This window comes from Aphelocoma coerulescens, chromosome 3 (assembly GCF_041296385.1).
Source record: "Aphelocoma coerulescens isolate FSJ_1873_10779 chromosome 3, UR_Acoe_1.0, whole genome shotgun sequence".
Lineage (NCBI taxonomy): Eukaryota > Metazoa > Chordata > Aves > Passeriformes > Corvidae > Aphelocoma > Aphelocoma coerulescens.
The window spans coordinates 67,642,304-67,662,670 of NC_091016.1; the positions used below are offsets into that span (position 1 = coordinate 67,642,304).

At 36.5% G+C, this 20,367-nt stretch overlaps 1 protein-coding gene across 5 annotated transcripts in view; it reads left to right on the top strand.

The window, feature by feature from the left end:
* AHI1 (Abelson helper integration site 1) overlaps positions 1-20,367 on the top strand; it is a 90,984-nt gene that overhangs the window by 67,253 nt on the left and 3,364 nt on the right. For all 5 annotated transcript variants that reach the window (XM_069010716.1, XM_069010717.1, XM_069010714.1 and 2 more), the window contains 4 exons: positions 4,374-4,439; positions 6,719-6,881; positions 8,310-8,410; positions 18,782-18,861. In XM_069010716.1, the coding sequence (XP_068866817.1) occupies positions 4,374-4,439; positions 6,719-6,881; positions 8,310-8,410; positions 18,782-18,861 (410 nt within the window). The remainder of the gene's footprint in view (positions 1-4,373; positions 4,440-6,718; positions 6,882-8,309; positions 8,411-18,781; positions 18,862-20,367) is intronic.

Sequence of the window (20,367 nt, forward strand, 5' to 3'; positions counted from 1 at the left end):
TGTAATATTTTAGGGAAAAATATAAATTGTTCAACCAGTACTGTAGTGTTCTCCACCACAACAATCTTGATAAACATTTGCAGGATCAACTGTTTTGTGAAATGCTAGGTAGCAGCTAATTTAAAATAGTTTTTTCTGAGAGGGCTAAATTAAGGTTTTGAATATATTTGTTACTTCTTCTATTATAAATGCATTATTACATGTAAGTGCAGGTTAATTGAGTAATTAGTATCAAAACCTAGCATATTTAGAAATGGCAAAACAGTTGAAGAGGTTTTGAATCATTTCAGGAGTTGGAGTATTTCACATGCTTCTCAATTGATCTTTTTCCCTTTTTTCTTTTTAATCCTTGTAGGTTTTACTACAGCAGCTGTGTTTGCATTTCTGATTTCTGTTTGTACATTTCAGGTTTCAGTAAAGTGCAGCCTGGTGCAGTTTTGGTCCTTTCTTTGTCTAGGCGAATTATAGATTCCCATGCTTATTGAATATTGCAGGACTGTAATCAAATCATGATTGTAGTCATCTGAAGCCTAAGGAGCTGTACAGTGTCTCCACACAGATTAGTTATGACTGAAGAAGAGTGTATCATTCTTGCCAATTGATACTTCTAGCATAATTTTAATTTAGCTAATAATACTAATATTTGTACTTCTGTTTCTCATAGACTAAATTTGTAGTTAGGTGTCCTGAGCTAGCACCTGCATTGGACCAGAGGATGAGAACAGAATACAAAAGTGCTAACAGTATTGAGCTGCTTTCTTTTAAGCCTCATCTTATTTAGCATTTAATTTAAAACTTCACTTACTGGAATAAAGAGATTGCATAGCATTCTTAGGGGAGGAGACAATTAAGTCAATTTCTAACCCATTGGTTCCTAAGGAAAAAGGAAAACAATGGAGCAAAATCTCAGATTTATTCTGTAGAATTTTTAAAATGTTTTAAATATTACCTTTTAAGCCAACCAGGGGTTTTCAATTAAACTCTGTAAGTTAATTTCTTACTTTTTCTCCTTAAAAGAAACCAAACCAAGAAACCACCATAAACCAAAAGCTGTAGCAAAACAAACCCCCGAAAGGTGATAGTCTCAGAATGTTGGCTATTACACAGTGAGGCACAGATTTGCTAGACAGACAAGAGAAGCTGTAACACACATTTCTTGTGTCTTTTCTGGGATGTTTGCATATGTAATATTCCCAGTTTCTCTTCCATTCTGGCAGATAGCAGCTATGGGGAGGTGGAGTGGAGGGAAGCAGTGCTGCTGTCAAGGGTCCAGGAAATAGATGTTTGTCCTTCATGTCCCTGAGTCTGTCGCTAATGGGAAAAGGAGGGAGGGTGGCTTTGTCCCTGTGTGCATACACACTGGGGTTCACCCCGGTAGGTGTAGTCTCTGCCTAAAATTAATCTTAGAAAAGCTTTTTTTCCAAGTGTTGTTATTAAGAGTTAATTAAAGTGGGACTTAATTTGTATATTTATTCTGTTACAATGAAGAATATCTTTACATATAAGGAGGAAGCATATGAAATTAAATGAATCATTAGACTCTACATTTTCCAATATTTCCTTCTTTACATTTTAATATTGCAGTAATTAAAATATATTGGTTCAGTAGTAGAAAGGAAATGCTGAGATTTTTACAGAAAAGGCAGCAATAAGATACATCTCTTGTTCTTACTCAGTGCTCCTTCTCCTAAGGGAATGAGTGCTATCTAATGCCCAAATCCTGTTGGCCACTATACATCTGCATCAAAAAAGCAAAACCTCCATTTGAGCAATCACAGAAACTGACCCATTAAAAAGAAGCCATAAACATTTTAATTAGGGCTATTATCAGGAATCAATGAAACTTGACACAACAATGTATCAGGTTACTCTCACTTACAGTGTTCTCTTTTGTATCAGTGTCTTGAAACATTTTTGTTTGGTTTGAGCTAGAAATGTCAAGGGTACCTAAGTGGGTCAGTCATGGATAACCAGTGTGATACTCCGTGGTCTAGAACTCTGCATCAACTGATGGATCTATTTATCTTCCTCTGAGGATGTTCCTTAATGCTGAAAGCTCCTAAGAGCTTTGTTCAACCACAATCGGTGTGACATGGCACACTTTTTCAGCAGGCATTTTGTTTCTGTTTCCCACAGATGGTCTGCCTCCCAAAAAGACCAACTCCTCGGAACATAGCTATAGCCCCACATCTGTTTCAGTGCAAGAAAAGGATTAGCTTGTTCCCATCCTGCATGAAAAAAAGGAGACATTAATATTGTATTAAGAATGATGTATTCATACCATTTAGTATGTCTGTTGCTTTTTTGAAATCCTGAAAATATGCCTTAATCTTGTGACACAGCATTTAAAAAATTATGTTTCTAAGCCGAAAGGCTGGTAGTTTTTATTGTGTGTTTCTTGTGGTGTAACTGGTAGTTGACACTACTTGAAGAACAGCATGGCACACCAGAGGCAGCTCTGCTGCCTTGCAGTAGCTGTGTTTGTGGTAGGCAGCCGTGGCAATTGCCCTGCACAGCTGGAGGTAGATGTGTGTGCAGCCGGTGACATACTCAGAGTACCTCTTTAAGAGGCACCTCTTTGGATTGTTGTTGCCTTAAAAGTTTAAGGCAGTGTCTGAGAACATTCAGCATAGTCTCGGGGTGACTCATAGATTTTAGCTTGTTATTTCCACACAGCTTGCTCTCTTCAAGCTGTTCTCGAGTGTTTGAGAGCCACATAAATACTTTATTAAAAAAAGAGAGAGACAGATTGAGACATAATAATGGGGCAATATGAGTACCTGAACTAGATACCTAAATAATACTGCTTATAATTCTGATGAATCATTTTTGAGCAACAGGAGGCACTCCCATCCCACAGGCTAAGCACATTGCCTGCACAGTTCTCTTAACCTTGAGAATGGAAAATGAGAATTAGCTGAAACCTGTACTGCAGTGCTGACTACCAATAGACCACTGAACAAGCTGTGTACTCTGAACTGCAGCTCCACCAGTCTTTGTTCAAAATTTGTTTATCAAATCAGGCAGTTACACTTTTTTTTTTCCTTCTGTGCATGTACATAATTATTCAGAACTCTTTAGGTGGTAGGCTTAGATATTTGGGTAGATGATAAAAAATGAGTTCAGCTGTTCACTTTTATACTGAGTTCATCTGTAATTGCTGTGTGTGTCTGTAACTACTGAGACAGTACCAAAACAATCTGGAGACTGGATGGAGTTCAGGACAGTCAGTGATTTCTTTCCCATATGGGATAAGTTCAACTAAATTATTAAAACAACACTGAGGGCAAGAGTCCCTGTTTTCAAGAATGGCATTTATTCTACTGAGGATTTGCAAGGATTTTCTCTGTAATTTGTAATGGTGTTCCTAGGACCACCATAATAAAAATAAAAAAACCCCCAAACATTGAAAATAAAAAGAACAATACATTTTAGATATATTTTTTAAAAGCAGAAGATAAAGAAGTTCATGCAAAAGATAGATAAAGGAGTGGCTGTAAAATATGAAAAAGATGAAGTATGTTGGATTAAAATTTTCAAATTAAAAGAGTTATAATGCAGTATATCTGTTAGAGGTGGAAATGTTGACTTCACAAAGCACATGTTTGACTCTTCTAAAATATTTTAATTGCTGTGTAATATTTCTATTCTGTAAGGTAGTGTGTATCCTTTGATGCATACAAAATTGAGGGGAAACTGGTTTCCCTTTGTAAAGATAGACCATTGGAAAAAAAATAAGTAACACCAGCAAAGGACTTCCAGCTCTTCCTTTTTGTTTCCTAGTTTGTCATTCCTCTGCTAATTTTAATAACTTTTCTATTCTAAATCTTCTTTCAGTTTAAGCATTCTATTATTTTACAGAAATTAATTTTTTTTAAGGTGCAGGCTTATCCTGATTATTGCATTATATACCTACTATTCTTTTGAATTCATTGAAAGTCTGAAGAGCAAGTGGTAAGGATAGAACAATTAGAATCAAATGGAAAGTATTGGTTATTACGACCAACCTGAAATTCTTCATTATATGGAAGTGGCATCTTTTGCATACTGGTTCAGAGGTAAAGTTCCCTGCAACAACTTCTTAAATATCTGCTGTAGTGTTTGCAATGCAAACAAGCTTGGACTGCATAGTCATTAGCCCAGTTGTGTCTTTAATGCGGTGTACATACTTGAAAAATTTAATATCTTCTTCTAAGCATCTACCAGCCAATAGCCAATATTACTCAGTGTTGCTTAACATCACTTCTGCTTTTTCTTTTTTATAAAAAGCATTTTGTTGCAGATAATTCTTACTGCCTTACAGGAGAAATGAAAAACAATTGTAATTTAGCAAAATGTTTCATATTAAAATTTAAAATAATTTATTATTCTAGAATTATGACAGCCTGACTGCGTTGGGAGTGGGAGGAGGAAACAGTTGTCCACCCGGGCAAGAGACAGTAAGTATTATGTAATTTTTTGCAAAATGTTCTGTACCTGTTATGCTGTATCTGCTTTAGAAAGCATGCCCTTTTTTTAGCATGATCCCAAGGACATTATTTTTCCTACTGTAGATTTTGTAATTCTTACAAAGATGTTCATAACTGGATAACTACATTACTGCTGGGTTTATATCAATCTTGAAAAACAATTTCGCAAAATTTTGTTGAATATAGATTTTTTTATTTTTTGCCTGGACTTGGACCCAAATAGAACTTGACAAATTTTTGAGTGTCACACCAGAAGTAAGTCCACTGCTTTAGGTGTAATTGTGAGTGGATTACATTCTTCTTTGGTTCTGAGGTGCATTTCCTATATCCTGTTATGGTCATTTTTCTGATCATATGTCAACAGAGAATATAGTGGCAATTTCAACATTTTATTTAAATTGTCAGGCTTCCTAAACCAGTTGTATTACAGGACACATTGGTATATTCATTTCTTATTTCAGAGAGGTAGACAGTGGAACTTGCTTAAATGTTTTGAACTATTTGTGGCAGTTTCCATGTGACTGAATTTTTGTAATTTTTTCAAGAAAACACAAAATTTGCACCAGAAGTGTCTTACAAAAGATACTGCAAAACAAAGTGGTTGTTGCTTGCATTTCGTTGTTCTTCATGCTGCCAAGTAATTGATGTTGCATTCCTACATTCCTTTTTGGGTTTGGAGTTTTTTTTACTGTAAGTGACCTCATGGTTTTCATGAACTTGTCGCTTAACTGAAGTGGGCACTGTTAGAGCACCTCTTGCTGGACATGGTGCTCATTAGTGTGGTTTAGTTTGGTTCTGTTCTACAGTTCATATTTCTGTACTGCCAGCATCACCAGTAATTACTGTTAGCTTTCCTAATGCAGGGAAGAGAGTTATGATAAAGGACATTTCATTGTTTAGCTTCTTTATGTAAATTCAGGACTGCTGAATGCATATTTAGGTAAGTTTCCTGTCTACTGAAAACTGTGGTGATACTAATTCTTTGGTGCTGACCATCTCACAAATTGCCACGTAAAATTTACAGTGGTAGAATCATTTCCATCTTTTCCCATTCATAACTGATTTAATCTGTTTAATTGGTGGCATGGAATTATGAAAATGCAAGTGACATTGGCTATATTTTACACACACAACTCCCAGGTCATCTTGCTCAAAGCAGAAATACAAATATAAAAAGCACTGTGGAATTCAGCAGTCTGAAAATTTAAATGCACGCATGAGTAATAAAAAAGTAATGAGTAATAAATAACTTTGCTGGCTCCTTCAATCCTGTTAACCCTCCTATTGCTCCTAATGATCCCCATTTCTGACCTCCACTTACAATTTTGTAGAGAAATATGAGGTGAAGATTGTAGGTAGGGAAGCAGCACTCTGTGTGTAAAATAGGTCATAATTTTGCTCTTCACTTGTGATGAGGGAAGTGAGCAATTCCCTTATTTTTTCAGTTTATTTGTTTTCCTTTCGTGCTTTTCTGCTCAGAATTCACTAGTACAGATTTTTGTTCATAGGGCATAGGAGATAAATAAGAAATTGTACTTGATATTTTCATATTCAGGGTAGAAATCAGGCTTCTAGTAGTTTATTATATGCAGTATGCATAGTGCTGATGACTCTTAGTACTCTTGTTCATAAAAGTATAGCTGCACTGTGTTTCACTGTCAAATAAATTCATTACATGAAATGTAATATAAATGTATTTTTGCAGGAGTTTATAAAATTGTATATCCAAATGCTTATTTCTGAGCAAAACAAAACAAACAAAAAAAAGAAAAAAGAAAAAATGGAGTGATCAAAGCAAAAGTTTTCAATGTCTTTTTGTATTAAATTTTTCCTTGGTTAAAGCTGTCATACTGTTGAAGTATTTATTCAAACACATATGCTTCATGAGCACACAGAGAATGGGATCTGAAGGTGGTGTAACAGTTCTGAGAAAGTGACTGTATGAAGCTTTTTTTTTCCCTTTTGCTTCACAAGCAAATTGCTTATAAAACTAACAGCTGCTGTTTTGAAGCTAATCTTAGTGAATTCAATGTTCTTAACCATTTCTGCAATCCCACAGTCCTTTATCTTGCCTCTCCTGCTGCTTTCCCACCACCCCTGATCCCATTAGCAAAACTTGAGGCAGCCTCAGCTTTTACCAAAGTGGAGCTTTGGTTTCAGCTGCTTTTCTGCAAGAGGAAGTGAATGTTGCGCTTTTTTCTCTGTGGCATGGTTGTGATAAAGCTGTGGTGCTCTTATCTCTCTTTTAGGTAGTGGCTCTTTATGACTACACAGCGCATCGATCAGATGAGCTAACCATCCATCGCAGTGACATTATCCAAGTGTTATACAAAGATAATGATAACTGGTGGTTTGGCAGCCTAGCAAATGGACAGCAAGGCTATTTTCCAGCTAATTATGTGGCTGGTGAAAGTAAGTTTACTGCTGTCTTCCTGGTATACCGGTGTGGGTTTAACTGATGCTCCAAGATTTTACCGTGCTGTTCTGCTTATTGTTCTGAAGATAGGAATTTATGTAGTACACACGTGGCATAATGATGACTTATTGTGGTGCAAAAATTGTGTGAAGTTAGCTAACCATTGCACTTGGTTAAACATTCCAGCTTATGGAATAAGTCAGTTTATTACTGACTTAATTATCTGTCAGTTGGATTGATCCCTTGTCTCTTCTAACACAGAGCCACCTAATTCAGGCCCAGCTTGGCAATGTTTTAGGACACATCAGAGCATTTCACAAACATCTTGGTTTTCTCTTAGGCAATTTCCATTAGATCTAGCTTTCGTACAGACTTAATTTTCCCCCTGCTCTAATGGAAAATGTTCAGTTCCCAAATAACTGGATTTCAGTATGAAGTTTTAAAAGAATGGTAATGGTTAGATCTTACATCTGAGCATTGAACTTGCTACCAGGTTCTTTTCATTAAAACAGTTTTGATTAAACTGATTACAGACAAACCTAGATGAATCTGAACAAATAATATAGGAAGCAATCCTACTAAGTCCACTGCTATAAAGATGCTCAGTGTGCTGGCAGTTGTAAATATTCAGCTTGTGGACACAGCATGTGGTTGCATAGTACAAGAAATTATTTGCTTTCCTAAACTATCAAACTATCAGTTATACTGGTATTTGGAAACCTTTTAACCCAAAATTTCTCAAGATGGTTTCCCCAATTTTTTAGTTCCTCCCTATGTCTTTAAAGTGAAATCTAGTATTTAAGCCTCTTTTCTTAAAAAACACTTGCAGATAACACTGTTCTCACTTGATGAGGTTAATTAGATTTACTATGCCCTTCCCTTTTGCCTTCTCCTTGTACATCCATTGCATTTTCCCCTGCCTTTCCTCCTTGCAGTAAAACCCAGAGAGAAGTCTGTAGGAAGAGTCTTCAGTGAAGGCCTTAAAAAAAATGTTCTGAAAAACAAACAACAAAAAAAAAGTAAACAAAATTTTTGAGGCAGTTGTCCAACTGTGAAATAAAATCTCTGGTATATAACTTGCTATTTCAGTTTGTGATCATCCTATTATTGAATCAAAAGAAATGTGTATGATACATTTATTACGTACCACCTGCTTGCTAACAGTATGGACTTTATTCTTAGGGAAATGTTTGAATGCCTTTATACAATAACGAACATATAAATCACATTTAAATCTAAAATTATGAGTATAAATAAAAAGGTTTATGGGAGCATTTTCATAAATTCTCATACAACAGTTGCCTTCAAACATTTTTCACCTGTTTTAGTTCACATCCTGTTTTTGGTTAGATTGTAATGTCATGGTGGTTCACATAAATTCTTTCATAGCTCTAATAATGGAGAATTATGGTTCCTCTTTTCAGAAGAATATGAAGAACAGCCTTCAGGATTAGTACCAGATTCTGCTCCTCTCCTACCAGAAGGACCAACAGAAGCAGAAGAAGGTTCTCTGACTCTAGATAAGGTAATAATTTGAGAAGGAAGGATTGTGTAAGTAGTGGTAGGTTATGTCTTTTGTGTGCCACATGGACTGTGTTAGTTTTTGATGCTTTATGTAAAAATTTCTCATGTGTACGTCTCATTCCAGGCAAGCAGGTAGATTTTCAGCAGAAATTTAATATTTATCTTGCATGGAATCAGCTGTTCCATCATGTGGCAATTAGATATTCTGCTTACTTGCACCATTGTAATGAGTGGCAAATCTCCCATTGACCCCAAGTTTACAGAAGTTACATGTGCATAAGCATTCCTGTTTCTGTGATTTTAGTTAGTCAGAATATACAGTATGTACAGAAGAACAGAGAAACAGGGCCCAGTTTTCAGTCCAGGAAAAAATAGATGTTTGATGTTTACCTCACCTTTAGAGATTCTGCTGTGTGCAAAGCAGGCCAATTGACTCTCACTTCTCCAGGAGATTAGAAACTTTACATGCTTATGTTTCCCTTCTGTGAAATAAGACTGATGATTGTCTTAAAGCATGGGATAATTTCTAGGAAAAAATAAAAATTAGTTCAGCAAGTGTTAGAATTTAAGAAATTTTTACTTTGAAATGTTAGTATCCTTAATAAGTGTGCTTTCCACAACTCTTGATTTACTGAAATGGTACTAACACAACTACTTAAAAAGTGGTGTTCAGATTTCTTTTAAATTATTTGACTTTTCCATGTACTTTTCTAAAATTGAATCCAGTATTTTGTGTCTGATTTGGGAGACTCTGAACATATTCTATGTTGCTTAGTTACAACTTTTGGGGACTTTTTTCTCAGATGATTGATCTATTCTTTGCTCCATACTGTATAGAGTCATAGAATTATTTAGGCTAGAAAAGACATTGCAGTGTTCAAGGTTAAAACACTCAAGGCTATTTCTATTGACCTTTTTTATGCAGCTTCTGTTTTTAGTCAGTGAATATAGAGAGGTAGCATTTAATAAATTATAGAGTACAGATTACTCACTTGGCGATCTTGTTGAAGCCAGCTGCCTTCTTGAAGCCAACTGCTATAAATCGAATTACAAAGTGTTTTGTTCCTAACTATACTTGGAAAATGGAATAAATCACTACACTGAGTAGTGATAATTAATCTGAAGTATCCTGTACCTCTTTGTAGCTGAGAAACTCCTAGCCAAACCATTGTCCAGGAAAGACAAGGGTACATTACTTCTAGATGCTTCTGTAAAGGCAGACTAGAATAAATATGGAAAAAATTACATTGCTGAAGATTTCTTTCATTAATTGTCTACTTTGCTAGAGGCAAGGAGAATATCCCAGAGGGAATATGTTGTTATCATCACCCACTTTCACTCATACCTAGATTAGAAGAGAGAGAAGCGCTAGTGTTGTTAGACTTGGTCATTGTTATCCACATCGTTTTTTTCTGTTTTAATCTGGTAGGAATCTAGTAAATTTACTGTATCAAAATACTTTTATGTACACCAACTACAGTTACTAACATTTGCAACCAATATTTGTTATTCAGCTTTGTGAGAAGCAACATTTAATTAGTTTTGATTGCTTAGAATTTCTCAAGTGTCTATGGTTGACGTATTTTTCTAACACTAGTTTTTGTATTACTAGTAGTACTTGTTTTAGTAACACTCAGTTTTAATAATGTTTAATTCAAATGCTCTTTACTCAAATTCTGCTTGTACCTTGAGTTAAATTAACTACATATTAAATAATTAGTTGGAATTTTGTAGTAGTCTATATAGTACCTACAGATAACTAATCTAATGTACATTAATAGTCCAAAACCAAGAAAATACAATAAAATTGCTTTTTATTTTGCACAGCAGCCAAAGGCACTACAAAAGCATAAAGAGTCCAGAGGAAGGTTATGAAACAGGTCCTGGAAATAATTATATCATAATTATATATTATTTTTCTATAATAATATAATATATTATTATATAAAATCATATAATTTATATAAAATTATCGGGTTTATAATAAAATTATTAAAATATTATATATTAAACTAGCAAAGAATGAGCAGTGAAGAGAGCGTACAAAGTAGCACCTGATGTGAAGTCAATGCACTCTTCTTTCTTTTTTTTTTCTTTCCTTCTGCTGTTAAATGAGATCAGGGAGCATTAAGCTGGAATGGAACACATTTACTATCAGTAGAAGGAAATTTTTGTTTAGGCCATGCTTAGTTACCCTGGTGAGCTCAACTACTACAAGACACTCTTACATGAGTACGCTTAGGGATTAATTGCTTTAATAACACGTTTTAGGCTGAGGTAATGGCTGAGATTTCAAAAGCATCTGAATGACTGGGAAACACGATGTGGAGGATTTATTTTAATTTCAAGTCACATCAGGACTGTATAAACCATCAAGAAGATAGTGAGTTGAATCAAATGATGAATCAAATCTCTGTAAGACTTACGATGCTTTGAAGAGTAATAGGTTTACAAAAGCTGCAGAGTTCTGCATAGGAGAAACAACTTGTCATTCAGCTGTTTGCCAGAATGAATGAAACTTGTACAGGGCTTTGGCTTTAGGCAATTTAGGCAGAGACTTCTGAGACAAAACTGCTAAGGTGACCACTGAGGGGGCTCATCGGTTATGGCAGTTCCTGTCTTGCAGCAGTGACACAGCAGCTCTTCTTCCTATTCCTTTCATTTTTTTTCATTATAAGACCTGATGAAGGGAAATGCCAATTTCCTTTATATGGGAAATAAGAAAAAACATTACTTTGTAATACTCTGTGTTTTGTATTTTTGTTTGTTTTTTTTTTTTTGCTTTGGAAGAAAAGATTTAATTTTTTTAATCCAAAAATATTTATGGAGTAATTAAGTTGTTGCTTAAATTGTTGACACAAGCAGGAAAATATAACTTAATTTTTTGATTGTGTTTGTTTTTTGGACACAAACATGTTTTCCCAAGTTCTTCATTATACCTAGGTCTGCTATATTTATTGCTCTTTCTGGGTGTCTTTGAGGATTACTCAAATGTTTAGCACTTTTAAGACTGCAAAACAGTTACTGTGAAAATCATCATAGCAGTTACTTGTGAGATTTTGTTACCATTCAAGACTAAATAAGCACTTACAATGTTGACTATGACTACGGTTTTAATTACTGAGAATACCAGATAGTCTAATTAAAAATAGTTTTCCAACTGCAGATATTACACATGCATATCTAGCTAATCGTCAGAGCTTTATGAGTGAATAAAGTGCAATTATTAACATTACAAGAGGGTGTAATACTTAAGATCCAATATTAATCTTTGCAAATAATTTTTAGAAAAGCTTTAGTTCACAGAACTTTCTTTCAAAATACTTTCTACCATCAGTTTTGCATTCATAACATAATAATTTTATGCAAACCTTGTTTTCCTGCCTTATGAGTTACTTAACTCCTAAGCCACAAAATTAGGTCATAATCATCTTTAATTACAACATGCATGTAAACTGACAATAGAAATTTCATGGAGTGAAATTCTTGCTGCACTGATGAAGAATTCCAAGAAATAGAGATGGATTTATCATCTGGCTGCTCCAGTTAATGTGTTGTTTTCAAGTTCCTTAAGATGAAGGTGAAAAGGACAGGAATTCAAATAGGGTTCCATTAGAAACCAGAATGTGGGTTTTGCAAAATTTTGGCCAATCAGAAACATTTCAAAGTCAATAGAGTGTTGTTTTTTTTTTTTAAATCAGAAATTTTCTGCTGGCTATAAGATCTTGTGAACGTGCTTTATAATTCAATGGCCTGCCACTCACTACATGAAATGCAGGTAACTGGATTCTGAATATGAAGTATGCAATTCCATGTTACATGAGAATAGTAGGAAGTAGTAATAGACAAAAACAAAACAGTAAATTTAAAGCTTCCATTAAAAGTGTAAGAAAGTATTCTTTCTGGTACGTTTATCTTCGGAAAACAATGCCAAGATGTAAAATAGAAAAAAAAAGAAAAGGCTTACTGGCAAGAACCACATTATTATTGCACAATTTGAATGATCTACCCAAAGGTCATCAAAACTTGGTTTCATGTATATTTAAACAAAGTTTGGGATAATCAGTGTTCAGAAAAATAATTCATGGTCTCACTCTTCTTCCCCTAGAGGAGGTTGTTGTCAGACTTTGTGAATACTTAGCCCAGTGTGCCTGAAACTAACCTGCCAAGCAATTGTTGCTTTTCCCCTGGGCTTGAGCTATGGACATGTGGGTGATTTTATGGGCTTTAAATTTATTTATTTAATCTTAAAATTTAAAAAGCATAGAAAACTTGTTCCATATTTCAAAAGTAATAGCTCGAAATTTTTCTATTAGTTTCATCAAAAACTTCTGGTTTATAGTTTGTGCTTTTTCTATTTTCTTCATTAATGGTACCTTTCTTCAGGTTACTGGGGAACACTCGAGAGACATTATCTTTTAGGAAGAGGAGAGGGGAAATAGGAAGATGTGATTATGCTAATGAGGGAAACACTATGGAATTAATACAATGAAACTCCTGCAGTGAATAGAGCTGAAGACTTTTGACACATCATGGAATGTGTTCATTTTCAAGGTTCAGAGAGAGCAGATATGAAAAAAGGTGATATTCAATTGAATTAGAATGTATTATAGTGAAGTTCATAATTCTGATCTTCATTCCTTGGTAATATGATTACAGATCTCTCTTTCTGAAGGTATTGACATCTGGGCTGACAGAAACTGTGCTTTTCTAGAACCAGTCTGCAAAGCTGCTGTGTAGTCTTCCACATAAATTGTTGAATAGATTATAAAATAGATATATCTTTACAAACCTACTTTTGAAGTAGTAATGATTTTGATTACTCTTTAAGAAATCATTCATCTGAAGGAAATGTTACTATGGCACCATCTATGAGGAATGGGCTATTTTTCTTAATCCTTTCCCAACATTAACATATTTCAGCTTTTGAGTTCTTTAGTTTCGTATTTCTTGGTACTCTGTTTTTCCTTTAAAATTCAGTTTGTACTGTTTGAATTAGAATCATGAAATATGAAGGGGTTGGAATGGACCTTAAAGATCATCTAGTCCCAATCCCCTCTGCCATGGGCAGGAACGCTTCCCACTAGACCAGGTTGCTCAAGGCTTTATCCTACCTGGCTTTGAACACTGGCAGGGTTGGGGCATCCACAACTTCCCTGGCAACCTGCTCCAGTGTTTCTCCACCCTCACAGTAAAAAATTTCCTCCTAATATCTAACCTGAATTTCCCCTCTCTCAATTTGTACCCATTATTCCTTGTCCTATCATTACAGGCTGCTGTAGTTTAGGAATGGTACTTCCCAATACAGTTCCCCCACCGAGGCTCTCCTGATCCACACACCCCTCTCTTGCTCCTGCTTCCTCCCCCGCTTTCCACTGTGCTGGGATGAGGTTTGGAGAATTGGAGGCACAAAAGGTGAAGATCGTGGGTTTTGATAAGAACAATTTACTGTAAACAGCAATGAGATAAGAAAATGAACAGTAACAGCAGTAATATTAATAACAAAAGTGTACAAAAGAGAGAGTGATTCACATCCAGAAATGCTCACTGTGGAGCCTGCTACAATAAATTAGTGCCAGATGGCTTCCCCCCTCCAAGTTTCTGACTGGAAGGAACACCCTTCTCCAAAAGTCCTTCTCCCCCCATCCCTGGCAATGATGTGAGGTCCTATCACATCTGGATCCTGGCCATGCCCCTCCCAGCTGTTGCACAAAATTTAAGCCTGCCTTGGCTGAAATCAGGACACAGACAAAGAGTCCATCTCCAGCTTCCCTGTAGGCCTCCTTCAGATACCAGAAGGTTTTATGAGGTCTCCATTCAACCTTCTCCAGGCTGAACAGCCCCAACTTTCTTAGCCTGTCTTTGTAGGCGAGGTGCTCCAGTTCCCTTATCAACTTCGTGACCCTTCTCTGGACTTGCTCCAGCTCCAAGTGGGGTCTCACAAGAGCAAAGTAGAGGCACAGAATCACCTCCTATGACCTGCTGGCCACACTCCTTTGGATACAGACTAGGATTTGTTTGGCTTTCTAGGTTGTGAGCACACCCAGCTGGCTCATGTTGAGTTTTTCATCAGCCATCACCCCCAAATCCTTCTCCACAAGCCTGCTCTCAACCACTTCTCTGCCCAGCCTGTATGTGTGTCTAGGATTGCTACAACCCAGCTGTAGGGCCTTGTACTTCACTTTGTTGAACTTCATGAGGTTTGCATAGACCCAGCTCTCAAGCTTCTCAAGGTCCCTCTGGATGGCATCCCTTCCCTGCAGCCTGTCAACTGCTCCTGCAAGTTGAATTACTCTCTCTTTAAGCATGTGTGGTGCTACTTTATTTGTAAACTGGTAGCTACGTGTTCTGTCTCAAAAAATATTTGCGCCTGTGTCTATAGTATTATTTGAGTCATTGAAAGAGAAGATATCTGGTTTACAACCAAATTAATACCTGCTGGGGGAAAAAAGTAAAGGTGAAATTTCATGCATAGACATTTTCTGTAGGTGACCAGTCTGTTTAAAGATCAGAAGAATCAGACTGAGCCACTGAATTGGTGAAGCAGAACTAAAAATGCTGTTGAGTGACACATATTGTCTCAGGAGAAAGCTAACTTCTCCCTTCCCCATTTTTCTCCTTGGGTCCTCATAGCCTCTTTCTGAAGAGAATTGAACTATTTTTATGCAAATGTTGATGCAAAGCTGTGACCCCATATAAATTCCCAGAGCCCAAGGCTGCAGGACTGAAAACAGGTGTTCTAAAACATACTGTTTAAATCTCAAGTGTCTTTTCCCCACTCTTCCTCCTCCTTTTGTTATCCCTGAAAAGCTCATATAGTGGATTTCATTTCTGAGATGCAGCATTTGTTAGTGTTAAGCCATGAACTACAGTTTTCACCCAACAGATTTTCCCTTTTATGCAAAAGAGAGAAATTAATGCCAATGTGTCTCTTGTATACAGGGCCACAGTTCCGCTAGATTCTCACAACTAAGCTTACACTGTTAGATATAAGGGCTAGAACATGGTCAGTCTGATTTAGATAGGCTTGTTCTTTAAAAACACTAAAGAGGGGGAAAAGCAATTGTAAGTTAATTGTATTTTAAATAGGAAGGTCAAGGCAAAAGAAATACATGTAATTCTGCTAGCAAAGGCCTCTGCCAGTTGTTCATTTAATGGGGAAATGTGTGGACGGGTGCAGAATAGCAGGAAAGAAAATGATGAGTGTGGTGTGGTGTCACAACATTTCTCCCAAACTTGACTTGTTAGAACAGTTTTGACAGCAGGCATTGGCATAGTTTTGGGGAGTTAAATACATGGCTGTGAATCTTTTATCCATGGACTGCGTAATAGAAAACAAAATACAAACCTAATACTGAGTGTAGTGTCCTAAAGACGCGTCTGAAAAGGCATCAGAGACATGTTCATTCTTGCCATCTGTGATCCAATGAATTTTTAATTAGATCAAGTTCTGTAGAAACAGCTTCTATGGGAGAGTTCCTCTGTAGGCTATAGAGCAAACTCGTTTACTGTCATGGCTTGAATCATCTGAATAGATTTCCCACACCACTGTATTCTGTCCATCTACTTCTTAGTCTGCCAGAGAACCTCTGCGGACCATAAGTCTTAGGGCCAGCTGTGCACAGCCTAGAGGAAAGCACTCCAAAGATGTAGACTTAGGATGAGACTTTGTCCCTAGTATTTCCTTTAGATGCCCTCTGCTTCAGGTTCTTTTAGAAAGTGTGTTCTGAAATACCTGATTGGTCCCACAAGTTGCACAATAAGGGTTTAGTGCTTGATTTACTGCTGTGGATTCTACAGCGGGGATCAGGAACTTGATACGCTTTTTGTGTATTTTGCCTTTATTTATATTGCCTTGGTTGCTCCTTATGTTGCAAGCAAGAGAGAACTTAAGTATAAAATAAAAGAGCTGTAAAGCAAGCAAGCCCTTTAGGAAAGAAAAATACATATTTTATTACATTTTCTATGATCATAAAGCAAAAGAAACTTGAGAAATTCCAAGCTTCTACAGTTGACATGAACTAATGTTCTCTTCTCCTTATGGTGGGCTGGATCTCACAAATGGGGAGAATTAGAACATAGCAACAAAATTGAACACCATTAGTGGCACTCTACAAAGGAGCTCACTTTTTGTACTGTGTTCAGTATTTGTTCTTGTGATCAGAAAAATATTCATAAGTATCTGAAACATTAGGGTGTTTTTCCTTAAAGCAAGCACTGCCTTAATAATACAATATTAGTGTTTAAGCTCTGCGATCTGGATGAGAGTCATGGCTCTCACCATGCCTGTTCCAACACCAGCTTTACTGCATCTTAATACAGAAGCAGTGACGATACTGCAGAGCGGTTTGGAACTTCCTGGGAGATCTGCTCAAGCATAATAAGTGGTGGAGAGGTTTAGACATGGACAAAGATTAGATCAACAGCCTCTTCAGCTCCTCCATACTCCAGCCTTCCCTGGATTGCTCCTTACATTGACATGTCCTTAGTGAGTTCCCAGTGTGTTCCCACACCTCCTTAGCCAAATACTTCCTGCCTGTTTTCCCAGCCTCCACTTCTTCCTCCTGATGCTGCATCCCCTTGTTTAACCAGCTCCTGCACTGCCTCTGTGCATCTGCCACTGTTCCCCTCGTTTCTTCAGTACTGCTACTTCTTACATCACTAGGATGGGAAAAGTAGGTCAAGGAGCAGGCTAAGAGGGACTCAAAGGTGTGTGGAACAGACAAAAGGAGGTAGTGGCAGTGAGATCTGCTTCAAACAGATCTAGTATCTAGTTCCTCCTTTGTTACGTGCTTGAAAGGTTGTAGGAATAAAGTAAGAAATGTGTCATACACAGTACTGTGGATTGTTGGGAGTCTGTCTTCACAGACCTAGGAATTCTCATGAGTTGCCATGTGAGGTGAACGCAGCTATTTGAGTGTCTCCAATTTGTGTGCTCTTCTTTCCTTGGTACTCATACTGAAAAGCTGTGCTTTCATATATGAAAGGCTATGTGATGAGTTGCTTTTAAAACAGATCATAAGAACTTTCAGTTATGCAGCTAAATTTAGTGGATACTTTAATCTTCTAACTGTAAAACAAGGATAATTTTGGGTGTTTAGGTGTCTGAAAGTATTAAAAATCTTAGTCTATTTTTTATAAGAGGTCAGTCTTCTGTAGTAGCACTTCAGGGAATTCTACTGTTCTTTGGAATGGTTCATATTTGATTATAGTATTAGTACGGTGAGAAGATTCTGTAATATTTACTCAAAAAGGAGGCTAAAAATGATTTGACTCATTCACACAGGATTTTCTGAAAAAGAATTTGTTTTGACTGCAAACAAAGTGAATTCATGATTGTGTATGGGAAGGAACCACAAGGTTATAAATGCTGAAGGAAGTATTAATTACTTGGAGTCATTCCCTTTACAACACTCCCTTGTATTTTCATATCAGTGGTATTATATTTCCTTCTTTTGTGTTTACTTTTACCATTTACTTAGTCTCAATTTTATTACTGTATTAACAAGGATTTTGTGTGTGAAGTAGATGATTTTTCTTCCTAGCCTTGTCAATGCTACATTATTGTATTCTAATAGGCTGACTTTTGTCCAAACTAATCCAGCAATCTGTGTTTTTACAGCAGACTAATTCTAATGACTAATGTTTGAACATGGTTGTTGTGGGCAGTGTAAATGTATGAATTCAGTAAGTCAATGGGAGCTTGATCCTGTTTATTCTAAGTCAGCAGAAAATAATATTAAACTAATAAAATAACCTGTCCCTGAAGACTCAGGAAGGTCACTCACATTTCCTTATGGGAATTCTTTCATGAAGTATGAGACCTTTTAGAATTAGAAGAGGTTTGTTTGTAGAGAGTTTGTTTGCAAGTTGTACTAATTACTTGGGAAATGAGAGAATTTACTTCTCCAGATTTGGGGAGTCTTTTTAGCTCTGAATTACAAGGTCACCTGGAGTGATTTGAACTGCTTTTGAATGAAACTTGCAGGCTTAAAGAAGACAGGTTTTCCTTGTGAAAACTATGCAATAAGAAGGCTTTTTAGCATTCTGCTTTTTCACTGGTAGTAGCACAAATAACAATTCTTTTAAGACAGTGTGTGTTTTAAACTGGCTTCAAGCAGATTTGTAACCTCTTGTTTCTACACATACCTGAAAACTTTCTTTTATTTGCAAGTAGCTTTTTTTTATAGCAGGGCACTGTTTCCTTGTTTGTAACCACATAGGAGTTAACATTTTATGGCTGATAGACATTCTTTTTCAGACGAGGTATATTCTCTCCTTATTCAGGAAGCTGGTGGGTTTTCTATGCACATGTGTTGGCCCCGTTGTCTGTCGTCTTTTTACCTTCCTGCTTTTTTTGTTTCTTTTACAGATGACACGAGTCACCAGTAAGTCAGGGGACCTAAAATTTATCTCCAAACATGACACAGATAGAGACTCATCTGCAACACAGTAAGCAAGAAATGCTTAAAATGTGTTATTTCCCACCTGCTGTTTGAAAACTGAGAGAAATGTTGGAAGGGTTATTTTTTTTTTAAAGCAGAACAAGAAGTTAGCTTTTGGGTGATCAGTCAGAGAGTGCTTCACACCCAAAATGTGAAGGAAATAACAGTTCATATACATATGCACATCTGCATATGTATATGAACATAAAGACCAAGGACTATAACGTACTTAGCAATCAAAACTCGGGGATATGTGGTTGCTCACTGGCATCCCTTAGCTATCTATTAGGATTTTATTGCTGCAGACTGCAAACTATTTTTGCACCTTCTAAAAATTAATTAATGTAAATTCCAAAAGGTTTTCACATTCTAAGAAGATGCCAGCAACACTTTTGATGTTAACACTTGCATTTTTTAAAAATCCTATCTCTGTGTTGCGTGAAAGCTGTAAGCAGATAAGATCTCAGCATTTTGAACAAGAGCTTCCACAATATCTTTAGCTATTGCAACCATTTATGCTTCAAAAAATTGATATCTGAAAATACTTCCCATGTTTGCCATTGTATGTGTCACCTAAGCGAAGTTATTTCACTGATCATTTTCCAGACTGGTTCCCTCCTCATATAAATAATCTGTGCATTATGCTGTAGATGCAGATACATACCTAATTTTAACCTGCCTCTAAATCTGAATTTTGTTCATCCAGCTGTATCTAGATTTGAAAATAAATTGTGAGTGGAAAGTTTAACCCTCATGTACAATGAGAAATGGGCTGTACAGCTACACATTGGCAGAATTCAGTGTTGAATTTTGGGCATAACTATTCTGATAGCATAGACATTAAGGAAGGAAATGCTGTAAAAGCACAGTTACTGTGACGGTTGACACAGTCTGTTAGAAGTCAGTATCAAAAATTTGGGATGACTCAACTCCATTGGTAGAACTTCAGGAAACAATTATTTTGAGTGACCTTTCCAGGGCATCCACTGGAAAATAGGGGACCCCAGATTTAAAGTGTGGAATCGCAAATGATATAAGCAAATTCAAGAATTTTGAGTCATACCAAATACAAATGTTCATTTTAATGGAAACTAAGGGTATCCTGAGAAGATGTCACACCAAAGGAATAGAGCCCCAAAATCACTTCAGTTACATTTCAAAAAGGTGAGAGAAGACACCTACATGCTTGAGTCAGTAGAATGTGCTCCCTCATCCTGAACTATATATAGGGAGCAGGAGCATCACGGAGATTCCAGTCTGAATTCGTGCATGCTTCATGTCATGGTACTTCAAAGCAGTGACCACATGTACCAGGTTTTTTTCACAAAAGACTACAAGCTGTTAACTTATTTTGAGAGCTAGAAGAAAAAAGGATCCTCTGACACTGCTAAGGCCACTAGTTTGAAAAACTCTCAGTATTTCTGTTTATAGGTATTTACACAGCACAGATCAGATAATAAAACAGTTCAGAATCATGGCTGCCTATTTTTCATGAAAACTCTCACTTTACTGT